At 45.2% G+C, this 12,783-nt stretch overlaps 1 protein-coding gene across 1 annotated transcript; it reads right to left on the bottom strand.

Moving 5' to 3' along the window:
* Positions 1-2,728: 2,728 nt before the first annotated feature.
* On the bottom strand, positions 2,729-12,286 carry gper1 (G protein-coupled estrogen receptor 1). The gene is made up of 2 exons (XM_035746444.2): positions 12,068-12,286; positions 2,729-7,029 (listed from the first exon to the last, which is right to left on the bottom strand). Exon 2 carries the CDS (start codon positions 6,595-6,597, stop codon positions 5,491-5,493), a length of 1,107 nt encoding a protein of 368 aa, XP_035602337.2. The 5' UTR covers positions 6,598-7,029; positions 12,068-12,286; the 3' UTR covers positions 2,729-5,490.
* Between the last annotated feature and the right edge of the window lie 497 nt (positions 12,287-12,783).

The raw sequence follows: 12,783 nt of genomic DNA, 5'->3' as shown, positions 1-12,783 counted from the left end.
CTAACACTGGCTGTGGAGCATGTGTTTCCCCTTTCTTCAATTTTGCTGTAGAATGTCAGTGTGTATTACTCTGGTCATCTTTAAAAGTCAAGTTATTCTGCCCAAGCATGCTCAAGGGTCTAAGCAAACCTCATCCAAGGAGAGAAAATGCTGTGGATAAAATCAAAGGAAAAAGTCACACCATTTCTGCTTTCTATGACGTCAGTCACATCCAACTCTGATCCCGACTCAACAGACAACAGCTGCGCACACAGTCCCCTGTCAAACTCTTCTCACAGTCTATATTTCCCTGTGTGTGTGTGTGTGTGTGTGTGTGTCCGGCACCACACGTGTGCCGGACGGGTCCTGCTCTGCCTCACCCCAGGGGGTGGGTGACCTGGGGTGCTTTTGGTTCCGTTCGTCTGGCCGTCGCTTCTGTATATTAATGAACTTGTCAGTCATCCTTGCGTTATCACTCACCCATCTTCCTGTCTTCGTCCCTTCAGTCCCCTTCCTTGATAGTCGCATCCTCAGGTCGTTCTCACAGGGATCTTTATTTTATTTCTAAATCTCATCCAAACATTGTATAGGCAGACATACCGAGCCCCATTCTAGTATTTTTGAACATTCTGCTTGCTATATGTGGTTCACAAGTGTACACAGAGAGTATCTGCTGTATGTTCTCATGAACAAGCAATTTAAAATGCTCTTTCACCAAAAAGAGATGAGGTACACTCTGAAAGGATATGACGTGTTTTGTGTGAAAAGGACAGATCTTTGTATCATGTACCACAACAAGTTTGACATTTTCACGAAAGACCCCCTACAAACAATTATTCAAACAATGCTCTGAGCTGATTTCCCAGGCTGCCGGGATTATCACAGCTGGAAAAACAGTTTGTGGTTTGGGCTCATGCTTTTCCCAGACTACGCCAAGCCGCCATCTCCCGCTGCACAGCTCCGTCCACAAATACAGCCCAGCCTTACCACAGCCACAGACTGGCCATGGAGGCCTAACAACCACCCAGCCCAGCCTTACCACAGCCACAGACTGGCCATGGAGGCCTAACAACCACCCAGCCCAGCCTTACCACAGCCACAGGCTGGCCATTGAGGCCTAACAACCACCCAGCCCAGCCTTACCACAGCCACAGACTGGCCATGGAGGCCTAACAACCACCCATCCCAGCCTTACCACAGCCACAGGCTGGCCATGGAGCCCTAACATCCATCCAGCCCAGCCTTACCACAGCCACAGACTGGCCATGGAGGCCTAACAACCACCCAGCCCAGCCTTACCACAGCCACAGGCTGGCCATGGAGGCCTTAAAACCACCCAGCCCAGCCTTACCACAGCCACAGGCTGGCCATTGAGGCCTAACAACCACCCAGCCCAGCCTTACCACAGCCACAGACTGGCCATGGAGGCCTAACAACCACCCATCCCAGCCTTACCACAGCCACAGGCTGGCCATGGAGGCCTAACAACCACCCATCCCAGCCTTACCACAGCCACAGGCTGGCCATTGAGGCCTAACAACCACCCAGCCCAGCCTTACCACAGCCACAGACTGGCCATGGAGGCCTAACAACCACCCATCCCAGCCTTACCACAGCCACAGGCTGGCCATTGAGGCCTAACAACCACCCAGCCCAGCCTTACCACAGCCACAGACTGGCCATGGAGGCCTAACAACCACCCATCCCAGCCTTACCACAGCCACAGGCTGGCCATGGAGGCCTAACAACCACCCATCCCAGCCTTACCACAGCCACAGACTGGCCATGGAGCCCTAACATCCACCCAGCCCAGCCTTACCACAGCCACAGGCTGGCCATGGAGGCCTAACAACCACCCATCCCAGCCTTACCCCAGCCACAGACTGGCCATGGAGCCCTAACATCCATCCAGCCCAGCCTTACCACAGCCACAGGCTGGCCATGGAGGCCTAACAACCACCCAGCCCAACCTTACCACAGCCACAGGCTGGCCATGGAGGCCTAACATCCACCCATCCCAGCCTTACCCCAGCCACAGGCTGGCCATGGAGGCCTAACAACCACCCATCCCAGCCTTACCCCAGCCACAGGCTGGCCATGGAGCCCTAACAACCACCCAGCCCAACCTTACCACAGCCACAGGCTGGCCATGGAGGCCTAACAACCACCCAGCCCAACCTTACCACAGCCACAGGCTGGCCATGGAGGCCTAACAACCACCCAGCCCAACCTTACCACAGCCACAGGCTGGCCATGGAGGCCTAACAACCACCCAGCCCAGCCTTACCACAGCCACAGGCTGGCCATTGAGGCCTAACATCCATCCAGCCCAGCCTTACCACAGCCACAGACTGGCCATGGAGGCCTAACAACCACCCAGCCCAGCAGCACACTTTCCCATTCACACACAATGTAACTTACTGAACTCTCACTGGCATTACTGTAACAGACCCACAGGGAGGTTGTCTCAGCAACACCCACAGAAACAATAATTAAACCACAGGATCCGACTACAGTACATGCTAGATGCAGGCGTGCCCTGTATCATCCTTGAAACCATTTCTCAATGGGAACCTATTTGCTCTCTGGAATGACACCGAAGTAGTTTTTTGTTTATGGCTTTGAGAATATTAACCCCAAAATGTTGTTTAGGATAGAGGGTGCAATTCACAGTAATGTGAGATAGTAATAAAAAGACAGATCACTTTTACCATGTCAGATTCAACCTGATGCATTAACTGTTTATTGCACTTGCTCTGGCTGACAATGATATACACAGAGGCTGTAAACTGGATTTATGTCAGATGATTTGGAGCCTCAATTAACAAGCTTATAGCACTGTCCAATGGTCTTTTCCACTCCTCTCGTGTTGCTTAGTAGCCCGTATTTAGTTGCCTTGTAATTATTAGGAATTATTTGTTAATTACTACTCCTTATTGCTCATTTGATAGTGTGTATTGTTGGTATTTATTACAAGGTAAGAAACAAGTTGATCATGATAGTCTGTCTCCTTCCAACTAGGAACCCAGCTTTTAATGCCCTGTTTCTTTTTTTAGCCAGGCACTCTAAAAGAAAATCAATGTGCTATTGTATTCTTCACCAACGCACATGGGTTAGGCCATAAATGTTACAAAGTGGTGGCACCCAAATGTGCCACTGCCATCCTGTTTGAGTGGCCCCCCGCCTGTTGCATAATCCTGAAGTACATAGCCTCAAATTGCCTATGACTAGCAATGGCAGTTACACACTGTGCGTGTGTTTTGTTCGTGCTAAACTACGAATCAAAGTTATTTCTCTACAAAAACCCTCACACTCCTCCACTAGTGAACACATATTCCAATGATGAGCTGAACGTCAGTGTCTCAAATCTCGAGGTTATTGATGTGTACATACATGGTGGTGGAAAGGAAATGCCACGGAAGTAACACACAGACTATGCTACTGTTGATATCCTGGTTGAAATGAGTGTGCTTGTTTTGGGTGGTTCACGCGTGGGAATTCAGGCGAACATAAAAGGGCTTGTTGGCAGATTTGACAAGATATTTTATGATGCCTATAAAAAACAATACCATTGCCTCGTCTGTTGTGGTTTCAGTAAGTAGACCTATTAGTCAAACGATATCTGACACATGCATTAATCCATAATTTCCCCAGATTCAAATTAGAGATAGAATGAATTACAGTTTGAGTAACCTAGGATCAATTCACAAAAACACAAACAAAGAGCACAAAAAACCTAACTGCTGGGAACCGCAATTACTGGATTCCATTGTATTTGTTTGTGTTTCTATCGGTTCCTTTTACATTCATGGGAAAGGGATACTTTTCTCAGAATGCACCGTAATGCACAGTAATGATATAATACACAGTAATGACTGAGGCAATGGTCTTAGTGTTCAATAAGGGTTAACAGGGTCATGGCATAAATTTACAGAGATTGGTGTATTTCCGCAGAATTGTTGTTTTTATAATGAATGAGAACAATAGTTGAGGGGAACAGTCGTTTTGCCGGCTTCCTGTAATTGACGAGATTTTTCTAGCAAAACAGGAGCAGGTGTGACTCCTTACAGTAAGTAGCCTACTGTACATACTCTCAACTGTAACAAGAACTAAAAGATCTGGTCTTTATTCAGCCTTATTTCACAGACAGATTAGCAAGACAGAAAATGATGTTTAAAAGGATGTTTACCCTTGCCCTCAGCCCTTACCCAAAATAGTATTTGGTAAATAAACAAGCATTTGGTAAATAAATCTGTCCCTGCTCACTGTAGTTTTAGAATGACTGAAACTGTTGGAGACTGAGAGTAAACACAAGAGATGATAGCAGCGCCTCCATCGTCTTCGCTGAGTAATGTGTTTACACATAATCCCATCTCCTCCTCTCCGAACAACACCTGCCTCCTTGTTTCTGCCTCAGGCAAACAGGAGTTGACAACTAGGGTCATAATACTGTGGATAACATCTGTCTTTAGAATGTGTATCGGTCTTGACTAGATATATTTAGCGTTCTCCAAATACTGAGGGCACTGGCACACAACTGTTTGTGCATGCTTGAGGAAAATGAGCATTCACGTTTCCTTTGCGATCTACCTTGATTTGAATAATATTTTTTGTTTAAAACATTTCAAATGAATTCTTTAAAAATAGGAGAAAATGAAAGGTAAAGAAGCTTTTTTTCGGACGTCTGGGCGCATGCAGCAAGTCACCACCTACAATTTGTTTTCATATGTAGAAAAAATGATTTGTTTAGATTTGTGGAAGGCATATCCTGTCTTTTACTTCCACTTTTTGTAATACACTTAAGGTTGTCGGTACTAAGTCAGCAAAGAGCTTCTCAACAGCTTCCTAAAAATAAAAACATTTATTTTTATTTATTTAAATAAAAGTGGTGTTAGTGGACAATTGCTTGCACAGGCAAACAAAGAAAGGGACATCTACTTACAACACAGTGGCATTGTCAGTACATCAAAAAACGAGCCGACAACAGGTTTGTCTAGCGGTCTTATGGGTTACCCAAACAGTTCTGAGCAGTATACAGTGTTACAATAACCACACTGGGGTCAAGGAGAAGCACGTCACTGGTCCCTTTGATGTGTCTGTTTTAATTTGTTCCCTCACCGCCATTTCTCTGAGTAGATTGTTGCGGTTTCATGAGCGAAGAGAAGACATTGAAAGAACACCAAACCTGGTATTTTCATCAATTTGCCTTCTCCATTTTCCAAATGTGTATTTAATACCCAGATCTCATTATTAGATACACAGTGTAGATACATGTAGATACACAGTGCATTCTCCACCCGCACTTACAGGGGACAAAATGGCAGCCTCATGGTCAGTTTCTAGCTTTCCTCCATGGTATCTCTACCACCTATAAGAAGCTGAATTCTGGAAGCCTATGAGGGTGTCATGAAGACAATTCCCAGGATCCTGCTGGGTAAACACAGCAGCACATAGCTCTTCCTCCCCCCTGGACTTCTGTTACATCCTAACCTTGTTGCTGATCCTGCAGCGTTACACCTCCGACACCTCACTCCTCACAGGTATGTGTAAATCTAGGGTGTGGTGGCAGAAGCGGTAGAGCACGGACCAGCTGGCCTTCTGCTTGATGAAGAGTCTTAGCTTGTCCCTGAAGGTCTCCCCCAGGAAGCTGTAGATGATGGGGTTGAGGCAGCTGTTGGAGAAGGCGGCCAGGTTGACGATGTGGCCCGTCAGCGGGTAGTCGTGCCACAGGTGGCCGCTGAAGGTGCTGCGCTGGGCCGGGTCGTCTGTGCCATGCAGCAGCTGGATGCTGATGAAGATGTTCTCAGGCAGCCAGCAGATGAAGAACACCAGCACCACCACCCCGATCATCCTCAGGGCCTTCTGTCTGCGAGGCCACAGGCCCCGGTGCTTCTGCGCCCGCATCAAGATACGCACGATCAGCGAGTAGCACAGGCCGATGACGGAGAAGGGCACCAGGAAGCCGATGGTCACCTCTAACCACTGGATCTCAAAGACATTGGCGAAGCAGAAGTGCACCTCGCCGCGGTGCTGGGTCTGGACAATGGTGAAGGGGAGCAGCGTAGCCAGGATGGAGGCCATCCAGATGAGGCTGCAGCTGAGCTTGGCATGCTGCATGGTCCTCAAAGGACTGCTGCTCATGGAGCTGGCCAGAGCTACGTAGCGGTCAAAGCTCATCCATGTCAGGAAAAAGATGCTGCTGTACATGTTGACCTGCAGGAATAAGGACATGAAGGTACACAGAACAGCATACTCATAGTACTTCTCATTGAGGTTGAAGACCTCGATGAGGGAGTCTGCCACCAGGATGAGGTCTGCGACCGCCAGGTTGACAAAGTAGAGGTCCGGGATGGTCATCTTCTCCCTGTGGTTGAGGTTGACCACCAGGATGAGTATATTCCCAATGAAGCCGATGGGAAAGAGGAGGATGGTGTAGAGGCAGGAGAGGAAGAGGCCGATGGTGTAGAACTGATAGGTGTCTGGGTTCTCAGACGCGTCCGTGACGTTGTAGTCGTATGAGGTGTTTAGTTGCTCCGTACCGTTGACATATACCTGAACCAGAGAGGTGGTCTGCACTTCCATACTGCCTGTGTCTTTGCTTCGAAGGTCCTGAATCATAGGTCATATAACCTACATACTTCAATCGTGTCAGTGCCCGATTCTCTGTCTCAAAAGGTTCTCTCATCTATGCTCCATTTGCATGCTGACAGAAGTCAGTTCTTATAAATATATACATAGTTTTAAGGGTTGTCTGACCCCATGTTGATATCAAGGTTTGACTAGCAATAGATGACAGAGGGCACAGACACAGAGCAGCACCTCCATGTTTTGGTATCACCCCTTCTTATCGGCAGAGGCTGCTAGGGCTTACATGATCCGTGTGGTCCCACCTGAGGACCAACATGTACTTAGGGACTTTGCTTCTTTCTCTTTTTCTGAGCCGTTTGTTTCTCACACGTTCTGATTCCAGTGCTGGCTTGTCTCATCCAGTCCATGTGCATGTTTATTCACCCAACCTCAGCCTGTGACGCTATTGCTGTGACACCTGAGCTGTGGAGAAGACAGAAAAAGAAAGTCATTACATGAAAGAAGGATTAGGTGCTCAGCAGCCTTTGGTCAATTGACATATGTCTGATTGTCTGTCTAGTGACTGAGCACATATCAAACTCCAAAGGACCAGAGGTTTCATCTCAGGTAAAATTATTTACTGGTATCGAACTGTATACACAGCAATCAATCATATATGATGGTTGAACTCAATAGTTTGTCTCTACTAATTCCGAGATGAGACGAAGTTCGTTGGTGGTTACCAAAGGACATTAAAATGCACATTTTCACGCTTAAACAGATTCATTGAAAACCTGCTGCTTTGAAATCTTCAGCCAATCCTAGCTCAGTCCATCGGCCTGCTCCAGACTTAATTTTTATTAATTGGTGGGATGGTGGGAAAATGGATTTCGAGCTAATTAACATTGATCAAAACCATTCTAAATCTGATGTTTTGGCTAGAGCGGGGCACATGCTTTCTATCACGTAAGAGACAAACCTTGTTATATTCATGATAAGCAAATATCATTAATCAGTGAGATAATATGTTTATATTCCTAAACAGTGAACAGTAAAGACATTTCATAAATCAATGTTCAATCAATGTTTTATTCACTTAACCTTTTATTTAAGTCAGTTAAGAACAAATTATTATTTACAATGACGGCCTACCAAAAGGCAAAAGGCCTCCTGCGGGGACAGGGTCTGGGATTAAACATAAAAATAAATGTAATAAAAATATAGGACAAAACACACATCACGACAAGAGAGACAACACAACACTACATGAAGAGAGACCTAAGACAACAACATAGCATGGCAGCAACACATGCATGGTAGCAACACAACATGACAACAACATGGTAGCAACAAAACATGGCAGCAGCACAACATGCTACAGTAGCAGCACAAAACAGGGTGCAAACATTATTGGGCACAGACAACAGCACAAAAGGCAAGAAGGTAGAGACAACAATACATCACGCAAAGCAGCCACAACTGTCAGTAAGAGTGTCCATGATTGAGTCTTTGAATAAGAGACTGTAAAACTGTAAAACTGTCCAGTTTGAGTGTTTGGTGCAGCTCGTTCCAGTGGCTGCTATTTCTTTGCTTAATTTTATTATTGATAACAGATCATGTACAGTAATTTATTTCGAGTCACAAAGCTATTAGATCAATCTCAAATCAAAATCAAAACCAAATCAAATGTTATTAGTCACATGCGCCAAATACAACCTTACAGTGAAATGCTTATTTACGAATGCAGTTTAATTTATTTTTATTTTTAAAGAAACATTATCAAGTAAGAATAAGAAATAAAAGGAACAAGTAATTAAAGAGCAGCAGTAAAATAACAATAGCGAGACAATATACAGGGGGGTACAGGTACAGAGTCAATGTGCGGGGGGCACCGGTTAGTCGAGGTAATTGAGATAATATGTACATGAAGGTAGAGTTAATAAAGTGACTATGCATAGATATTAACAACAGAGAATAGCAGCGGTGTAAAAGAGGGGGAGGGGCAATGCAATAGTCTGGGTAGCCATTTAATTAAATGGTCAAGAGTCTTATGGCTTGGGGGTAGAAGCTGTTTAGAAGCGTCTTGAACCTAGACTCCGGTACCACTTGCCGTGCGGTAGCAGAGAGCACAGTTTATGACTGGGGTAACTGGAATTTTTGACAATATTTAGGGCATTCCTCTGACACCGCCTGTTATACTGGTCCTGGATGGCAGGAAGCTTTGCCCCAGTGATGTACTGGGCCGTTCGCCCTACCCTCTGTAGTGCCTCGCAGTCGGAGGACGAGAAGTTGCCATATCAGGCAGTGATGCAACCAGTGATGCAGCTGTAGAACCTTTTGAGGATCTGAGGACCCATGCCACATCTTTTCAGTCTCCTGAGGGGAAATAGGTTTTGTCGTGCCCTCTTCACAACTGTCTTGGTGTGCTTAGACCATGTTAGTTTGTTGGTGATGTGGACACCAAGGAACTTGAAGCTCTCAACTTGCTCCACTACAGCCCTGTCAATTAGAAATGGGGCGTGCTCGGTCCTCTTTTTCCTGTAGTCCACAATCATCTCCTTTGTCTTGATCACATTGAGGTAGAGGTTGTTGTCCTGGCACCACATGGCCAGGTCTCTGACCTCCTCCCTATAGGTTGTCTCGTCGTTGTCGGTGATCAGGCCTACCGCTGTTGTGTCATCGGCAAACTTAATGAGGGTATTGGAGTCGTGCCTGGCCGTGCAGTCATGAGTGAACAGGGAGTACAGGAGGGGACTGAGCACGCACCCCTGAGGGGCCCCTGTGTTGAGGATCAGCGTTGCGGATCTAGCCTTTAGCTCAGTGGATTGCATAATGTTGCCTGTAATCCATGGCTTCTGGTTGGGGTATGTACGTACAGTCACTGTGGGGTTCAACATCATCAATGCACTTATTGATGAAGCCAATGACTGATGTGGTGTACTCCTCAATGCTATCGGAGGAATCCCGGAACATACTCCAGTCTGTGCTAGCAAAACAGTCCTGTAGCTTGACATCTGCTTCATCACTTTTTTATTGATCGAGTCACTGGTGCTTCCTGCTTTAAGTTTTGCTTGTAAGCAGGAATCAGAAGGATAGAGTTATGGTCAGATTTGCCAAATGGAGGGCGAGGGAGAGCTTTGTATGTGTCTCTGTGTGTGGAGTAAATATGGTCCAGAGTATTTTTTCCCTTTGGTTGCACTTTTAACATGCTGATAGAAATTTGGTAAGACCTATTTAAGTTTCCCTGCATTAAAGTCCCCGGCCACTAGGAGAGCCGCCTCTGGGCGAGTGTTTTCCTGTTTGCTTATGGCAGAATACAGCTCATTGAGTGAGGTCTTAATGCCAGCCTCAGTCTGTGGTGGTATGTAGACAGCTACGAAAAATACAGATGAAAACTCTCTAGGTAGATAGTGTGGTCTACAACTTATCATGAGATACTCTACCTCCAGCAAGCAAAACCTTGAGACTTCCTTAGATATCGTGCACCAGCTGTTATTTACAAAAATACAATGTTAATCTAACCGTAGCTGTTTTGCACATTATCCCATTTTTAATTTCTCCATATTGGTCTTAGCTAAATAGTAGTCTAAGCTACACTGTAAAGGAAAACTAAGTTATATGGTAATTTTGGGATATTATCAACAGGAAAATACCATGAAACCTTTTACTGCAACATATTGTAAATTATGGTGCATTGTGAGAAAATGATGTAGGAGGGGAAAGAATTGCTGTATTTCGAATGGTACTGTATTCCATCCCTGTACCGTATTTTTGGGAGGGCCAAAAACATTTGAACCACTACTCGGTGCATGTTATTGTTGTTTCTGGCTCATTAAAATATTTTGAGGCGTGCCTTCTAAGAGGCTATATTTGTTCCACCCATTAATATAGAGTGCTGTACCAATTTAACCGGTATGTGGTGTGTGCAATATGAAATACAGTAACTTACATGCGTCTTTGCTGCCTGTAATTCACTGTTAAATTCACAGCAACCCCTTTACAGTGTAAATAATATCATGACACTTCCCGTTGCCTGTTTTCCGCCAGTGCAGAGGGAACCTTGACCTTTAGCATGCGTTCACACTCAGACCCTCAAGTCTTTTCATTTACACCCAGAGGAAAACCTCTGCAATATTAATGCTGCCTCCTCTCCCCTGAGTGCCAGCTTTCACAGCCATTTCTCAGCCGTGGAGCATGTATGCACAGGAAGAAAAAAAATGAAACAGTATAAATGAGACATAGGGATCTCATCTCACAGGGAGAATGGCCTCTGAGACATCTGAGAAACATCCAGGAAGCCTTACTAACACAACCATGCCGTATATTACCATTATCCTTTGGCAAACAAACTTTGACTGTCTGCTTTGACTTCAAACAGAATGAAGGATTTGACACTTGGAGCAATACATCCTCTAACGTTTCCACAATGCAGCCTCAAACTGCTGTGATGGTTTTGGAACATATTGCCAAAGAAATGACACTGGCAGTCGTAGAAGGCAGATAAGTGTAGAAGGACACGCCAGCCCACTTAGATTACACATGGGTACTTTATTTTGATATGGACCAAGATCAGGAATCAACAGGACCCACATTAGGAAAGCTAAGATTAATATAATTCCCTTATAAAGGCAGTTGTATAATTCAAAGATAAACATACTGGTACATTTTATTTGACCCTTTATGTCATTTAGTACAGTCATACATGAAAACTCCTGTTACCAGGAATATTTGTATAGCATGAGGCAGAATGATGTGAGCCATTCTATCTGTATTAATTGGTTTGATATGTAATTAGTTTATCCTCCATCTGCACTGTCTATAAGCAAGGCTGGTGACCCCATTTTGCGTTATTATACAGCTTTTGTCATAACACGCCATGTATAAGCCAGCTAAAAAGCTTTAGCACCAGTCAAAAAGCTCCCCCAATGGCCCTATTGACATCAAACTGGGCATCGATCTCTAGAAACTAAGGAGGGGTTATTTTGTTGTGGACAGAAGAAGAGATGCATGGTGCTCGTGAGACATGAGACTTGACAGCTCCCTGTCTCTCGAGGGAAACAGGATGTCAATCTACCAGTTCAGACATGTAGGTTAGTATGGAAAAATGAAGAGCGGATAACATGAATTATACATCACAAATCACTTTCTCTTCACTGGGCATGAAGGTACAAATGGTCCATCAACCCCAAAAGCAACAGACATCTTATCCACACCAGGCTACACATGTTCCTTTTCTTCAGTAGAATGGAGTCTTTAATGTCCCCATTTTTTACACAATCTTAAATCTGAAAATAACAACTTGAACGGTCTAATTTGTAACACAATTGAAGTGAAATTAAACCTGACAATGAGCAGAGGAAAAACCCCATTAATCTCTGGTCCTGATCTATTGAAACCTCCCATCCAATTCAAGTTTGCACCTTCTCCTAATATCTAAGCCTATCTATTGTCTTCAACTCCGTAATAGTCATCAAACAGCTGCAATATCACACAGGGATGGAGAGCAGAAAAAAACACTTACTTTTCCGTGGTGGGCTTGTTGTCCATCCAGTGTGAAGCTCCAGTGCAGATGTCAGCGGAGTGTCACCGATTTCTAATCCCGTGTCCAGCTGAGGCTGCACTCACTGCCTGCGCCACCTGCTGTTCACCCCAACCCAGGGAGAGAGGGGGACAGAAAGAGGAGCCAGAAGAAGAGGAGGACGGAGCGCTCAAGCAAACGCGGGAGCTGATCACTAGACCTCCTCCCTCATGAAACTTGCTTTGTTTGTGACCATGCTTGTTCCCTCACTCATCTACCCCCTCCTCCTCCTCTCCCCTCCTCCCTCAGACCTCTCTCCCTGAACCCACCCTGAATTGCTCAAAGCATTCAGGTTCCGTCACCTAATTATTAACCCAGAGAGGTGTGTGGATGCTATGGGATCTTCTAAAGGCTCCGGATGTATCTTGGCCCAGGTATCTATGTACATAGCCCATAGGCTGTAGCCTGAGAAAACAGCCTCATCTGTAGAGTCCATCTAGTCTGAGCAAGGAAAAAAGCGCTGTACACATCCCGTCAGAGAATACAGTATATCGTTTGTATAAGGTCATAACTATACTGTATATACAGTACTTTACAGACATATACCTCCTTCTTCTTAGTTATGCCTCTCAAAGGAGTTTGCATTGACATCCTGTTTGCAGCAGATCTGTTTCCATTGCATAGTGAACATATTTCACTAGTTTCGAAAAGCACTGAAA

This window comes from Oncorhynchus keta, chromosome 5, assembly GCF_023373465.1.
Source record: "Oncorhynchus keta strain PuntledgeMale-10-30-2019 chromosome 5, Oket_V2, whole genome shotgun sequence".
Taxonomy (NCBI): Eukaryota; Metazoa; Chordata; class Actinopteri; order Salmoniformes; family Salmonidae; genus Oncorhynchus; species Oncorhynchus keta.
The sequence above is the reverse complement of the archived record's forward strand: the minus strand, read 5'-3'. Positions and strand labels throughout refer to the sequence as shown.